This window comes from Vespa velutina, chromosome 16 (genome assembly GCF_912470025.1).
Source record: "Vespa velutina chromosome 16, iVesVel2.1, whole genome shotgun sequence".
Lineage (NCBI taxonomy): Eukaryota > Metazoa > Arthropoda > Insecta > Hymenoptera > Vespidae > Vespa > Vespa velutina.
This window is the reverse complement of record NC_062203.1, coordinates 3,980,591-3,985,590: the sequence shown is the minus strand read 5'-3', so window position 1 is coordinate 3,985,590 and position 5,000 is coordinate 3,980,591. Positions and strand designations below refer to the sequence as shown.

The window sequence follows — 5,000 nt, the reverse complement described above, 5'->3', positions numbered from 1 at the left end:
TTTTACAAGAATCTCTTATGATGGTACCGGACTGTCAACGTCGTCTTGTAAAAGCTTTCGAAGAATTAAAGGGTATTTTGGATACGGAACAAGATTTAAAAGAAGCAGAGGATTATATAGAAGCGGAAAAAGTATTGCAAGAAGCCGAAGCTCAACTCCCTAAAGAAGGAGAAATTTTGGAAATGTGTTAGACGAAGATTAACGTTCAAGTTAAATCTTTTCTATGCAATTAATTATTTTTATGTATTATTAACTTTAAAAAGCAATCCGCATTTCTGTTAATTATTAAGGCTAAGATAGAAATAAGAATATTTCTTTAGATTTTATATTTATTGATTATAAAGAATTGCATTTAACAATCAAGAATTTTCACATAGATTTTGCTAATATAAAATAACGGTTTTCATTTCAATAATGTATTATCCAACAAATTATAACGAATCCATGTATAGCTTAAATTACAATGTAAACTTTCAACAAAATTTATATCCGCCTAATTGGAATCCATGTAATGTTAATTCCACCGATGGAATATTGAATGTATCGATTAAAAAAAGGCAAGAGGATCAAGAACAAATTGAAAATTTTCTTAAAGAAACAGAAGAAAGTTCGAATATAATAGATATAAAAAGTTTTAAAAGACCTTCAAAAATTGGTGAAGCTAGAAATTCTTTAATTATGATTTTCAAATTAAATAAAAAAATAGAGACCATTTGTGCGGAACTTCAATGCAATATAGATTTACCGATAGAAGAATGGAAAGAAAAAATTGAAATGTGTGCTACATTAAAAAATCAAATACTTGAAATAATTGGAAAATTTAAAGACAAGACTTTTTTCAATCAATTAAAAAAAGACGTGGAAAAACGTAGAAAGAAAAGATTAAGGGAACACGTTAAAAGGCAAAATTGGAAAATTGAAAAATTACATAGAATGGAAAGAAGAGCTAGATTACATGCAGAAGCAGATTCATGGCTTAGGCGCGAACAGGCAGTAATAGAAAAAGAAAAGCAAGATGAAAATTTGCGCAAAGATGCCGATATGATATTATCGGATGTACGAAATAAACGAAATGATGCTAAAAAGTATTTATTAATTTTACAAGAATTAAAAAATCTACGAAACGTAAAAACTAATATTGCCAAAGCGAGAGGAGAAACGATATCTACGGCAGCGAATGAGGTTTTCAATAACATTATTGGTAATTAATTTTTTACAACATATATACATATACATACATATACACATACACATACATACATACATACATACATACATACATATATATATATATATATGCTATCTAAATAATGTACAAAAAAAAATTTTTTAATTATTTAATATTTATAGATAAATTGTCAGAACAGTGGTCTGGATTAGATAGAGAATATTCCATCGAAGAGCAAGGCTTAAAGTTAATGCTAAAGACAGATAATGAGAAATTAATAGAGAAACAAAAAAGGAATGTTTTAGATGAATGGCAAAATGTATTATTTGGAAGAAAAATTTTAATGCCGGATCAAGTTCAAACAGATATTGCTAATCTTGTTATGATTCGGTAAGTGACATCAACAAAAAATAATTGTTATAATAAAAAATATTATTTATCTATTAACAACATTTTTATGTTATAGAACTGCTTGGGATAAATATATCAATTTTGATGTTGGCTCATCGCAAATTCCAATTGGTTGGATAATACCTAAAACACCACGATCTGCTGCATGGCAAAAATATCTTAAAAATGATATATCTTAAAATGATTTATTAGTATATTTTTGGCGTATAAAAATTGATTATAAAAATAAATTAATTAAGAATTTATTATATATTAAGATTTAAAGAAAAGGATTATTTGCGTAATCGTTAAAAACATTTTTCTAATTTAAATAAGATAATTTTTTGATCTTTTTAGCATATATTTTTTAGTGCCATGGGTGATACATTGTAGTAAAAGTCTATTGTCTAATAATAATGTTTCCCGGTATACGATATGTAATAATTTTTTATTAAAGTTTGTATGGAAAATTATATATATACATTCACACACACACATATATATATATATATATATATATATATATATGTACATTAATATGTTACAATAATAAATTGATAGTATTCCGATGTTTAAGCTATACTAAATACTAGATTTTTTTGTGCAGCACTTGAGGGCTCTAAAGTTTGATTATCTTTAGTCGTTGTAATATGTTGTGCTTCCGCACCGGATAATATAATTTGAAGTGTACCTTGTAACTGTGCCAATGATACAATTAAATCCTCTTCTTCTTGTAATTTATTTGCTAAAAGATTGAACATGTTCCGTGGTTCTGCTGCAAGTCCATCTAAATTATCTTCATAAACATCTATAATATTAAATAATGAAGAAAATATAATTTCATGGTATATTTATATATGAAAATATAATTTCATGGTATATATATATATAAACTAACCCATTAAAACATTGGCCACATGTAATAATACTCGTCCAAAGCGAACATTACCTATGTATCTAATTAAAAACTTTATAATATTAGCAAGAGATTTTCCATCTCTTCCTGCAAGGGCTTGTCTAAGACCTTGCCTTTTATTAAGTTCTTGCAATAAGGCAACTGCCACATGTGGAGTTTTATTAATTACATAAGGTAACATAACAGAATCTAATGCTTTGGAATATTGAAATTTTCTTAACCAAGTGTCGTGTTTACTCATTGTTTCTTTAACTTCTTCTTGCACTAGAGTATCGACGCTCGATACATAAGTATTTTCACCTGCATTTTTATATGACATTTTTTTACGTTGAACTTTTGTATCCTTAATATCTTCCTCTTTTCTTTGGACCGAAATCAAACCATCCACCATACCAGCTACTATAGTTTCATCGTTTGCCTGTAATTGAAAATAATTCAATAGAATAATTAAAGATGATCTGAAATAATTTCTTTCTTTTTTTTTTTTTTTTTTTTATATATATATAATCATAATAGTAAATATTTATTTACACTAATTCCCATGCTTAGAACTGAATTAGAATAATCCAATGTGTGAACAGTTTTATATGTTCCTGAATCATAGATTTTAATATGTCTATCTAATGAACCAGATAATATTCTATGACCATTGGAAGTTATTTTTAAACATGTCACTGTTTTGTGATGTTGTGAAAGTTTTGCCAATAATCTACCTCCGGCAAGTGCATCCCATACTTTCACATCTGTTCCACCTAATCCGTATTAAACAAAATTAATTTATTTATATATCCTTAAAAACAATATCTTATATGAACGTACCTGCCGATAAAAATATTCCTCCAGAAGGTAGAAAGAGAACACTTTCTACGGGTGCTTCATGATTTACGGTAAAAATTTTTTTGTTTGTCCTAGTATCGTACATATTTATTAATTTATCATAGCCTCCTGATAATACTATGTCCGAAGATACAGGACTTACTGCTCCACTTCTGATATAATCGGTATGTTCATTAAAAGTAATTATTTGTTTTTCGGTTCCTATATCCCATAGTGCTACAGTTTTATCGTCAGAAAATGACGTTATGTGAAGATTGTCTGCCGTGAAAAATGTTCTATGTACAGCGGCTTTATGGCCTGAGAAAAGACGTAAAAGATTTTTTGTGCTAACGTCGAATAATCGTATAAAGGATTCTTCTCCTCCGGCACATAATAATTTGCCATCTCTACGAAAGGAACCACCATAGGCAGCTTCTTTGAATCTACTGAAATTCTTTGTAACTAATTTGGTTATCGGATTGTAAATTTGTACTCTAACAGAACAAGTGACAGCAAAATAATGTGGCTCTACAGGTGAAAAATCGATATAATCAATAGGGCCAAATTCTTTCACTAATACAGGTGCCTATAAAATAAATGAAACATATTTGTAATAATAAAAATATCAAATTAAAATATTGATTTATAGGTTATGTTTATATCACTTTTCTATGATAGAAAAGATGAATTAAACAAACGTTATTATATAGGTTATATAAACTCATACCGTATATTTTTTCCAATAAATATTATCCGGTGTTATTTCAGGTCCCGCTCTCATAAATATCTTTGAATTTGTTTTTTTAAAAGACGCCATCGTGCACGAAATATTTTTCAAATGTTATATATTTACAGACTTACGAGAGAGATAATTATACTACACAAATGAATAAATATACATAACTACCAATGTCAAAATATTAGAGAATGATAGATACACGGTAAAATGTTTAAATTAATATATATTATTGTTTAAATATTAATTTATTTTATACCGTGTACTATTTAAATAATTGAACAATTATCGAAAGTATTAATTTATATATTTTTTCGATTAGAAAGAGAGATGTTTACGCGTCTAAATACAAAAAAAGAAAACGAACTCCGTAATCGTCGATGCTAATTAAAAGAAAAGTTGATATTATACAAGGCCAAACCATTATAAAGCGTAAACCATTATAATACTAAGGATAATAATAATATTTCCGACGTACAAAGTTCTAAGAAATGTTGATAAAGATTTCGATTTACCGATCGCGCATTTGGAATAGTACAGATTTGCCATCTACCGGTGGCAAATTGAAAAAGAATACGATCGAAACAATTACTATTTTATCATTAATCGATCAATCGCGATCGATCGACACAAACATTAATCCTAATATCGAACGTACATTAAAATAAAAATGTTCTATCGAATATTCGAATTCGTAGAAAACATTTTAATTCTTTCGAAACGAATAAAACTCAATCGATTTATTAACAAATAAAACAGATTTGGCGGGCTATTATTTGAATAGAGGAGGTATGATCACGTGACAACGATTTCCGTGGCGCCGATGCATAACGATTCGCGCGCCCGCGCGCTCATGTCCTCCGTCGTCGGGCCATGAAACTCTCTATGCAGAAAGAGAGAACGAGAGAGAAAGAAAGAGAGAGAAAGAGTAGTTTAGTTCTCCGCGTCTCGAAGATTACGCGCGAGTCGCGTAC

The 5,000-nt window shown here is 28.7% G+C and overlaps 3 protein-coding genes across 3 annotated transcripts in view; 2 read left to right on the top strand and 1 right to left on the bottom strand.

The window, feature by feature from the left end:
• Nucleotides 1–423, top strand: part of LOC124954838 (tubulin-specific chaperone A) — a 1,125-nt gene extending 702 nt beyond the window's left edge. The window contains exon 2 of the mRNA XM_047508379.1: nt 1–423. This exon is cut by the window's left edge and continues 36 nt beyond it. Within this exon, the coding sequence (XP_047364335.1) occupies nt 1–191 (191 nt within the window). The 3' untranslated portion in view covers nt 192–423.
• On the top strand, nt 415–2,031 carry LOC124954837 (dynein regulatory complex protein 9). The gene is made up of 3 exons (XM_047508378.1): nt 415–1,201; nt 1,351–1,558; nt 1,635–2,031. The coding sequence occupies exons 1-3, from the start codon at nt 415–417 to the stop codon at nt 1,756–1,758; spliced, it is 1,119 nt and encodes a 372-aa protein (XP_047364334.1). The 3' UTR covers nt 1,759–2,031.
• Nucleotides 1,179–4,484, bottom strand: LOC124954835 (U3 small nucleolar RNA-associated protein 15 homolog). Its single transcript, XM_047508375.1, has 5 exons — nt 4,018–4,484; nt 3,294–3,876; nt 3,006–3,226; nt 2,457–2,892; nt 1,179–2,366 (listed from the first exon to the last, which is right to left on the bottom strand). The coding sequence occupies exons 1-5, from the start codon at nt 4,105–4,107 to the stop codon at nt 2,131–2,133; spliced, it is 1,566 nt and encodes a 521-aa protein (XP_047364331.1). The 5' UTR covers nt 4,108–4,484; the 3' UTR covers nt 1,179–2,130.
• Between the last annotated feature and the right edge of the window lie 516 nt (nt 4,485–5,000).

Excerpts from the sequence above, each read along its gene's own strand:
- LOC124954835 (XM_047508375.1), bottom strand. The coding sequence starts at position 4,107 with ATGGCGTCTTTTAAAAAAACAAATTCAAAGATATTTATGAGAGCGGGA. Across the intron at positions 3,877-4,017 it reads TTTATTGGAAAAAATATACG|GCACCTGTATTAGTGAAAGA; the intron begins GTATGAGTTTAT and ends TTTATTTTATAG. Across the intron at positions 2,367-2,456 it reads TGTGGCCAATGTTTTAATGG|ATGTTTATGAAGATAATTTA; the intron begins GTTAGTTTATAT and ends TTAATATTATAG.
- LOC124954837 (XM_047508378.1), top strand. The coding sequence starts at position 415 with ATGTATTATCCAACAAATTATAACGAATCCATGTATAGCTTAAATTAC. Across the intron at positions 1,202-1,350 it reads GGTTTTCAATAACATTATTG|ATAAATTGTCAGAACAGTGG; the intron begins GTAATTAATTTT and ends TAATATTTATAG. Across the intron at positions 1,559-1,634 it reads GCTAATCTTGTTATGATTCG|AACTGCTTGGGATAAATATA; the intron begins GTAAGTGACATC and ends TTTATGTTATAG.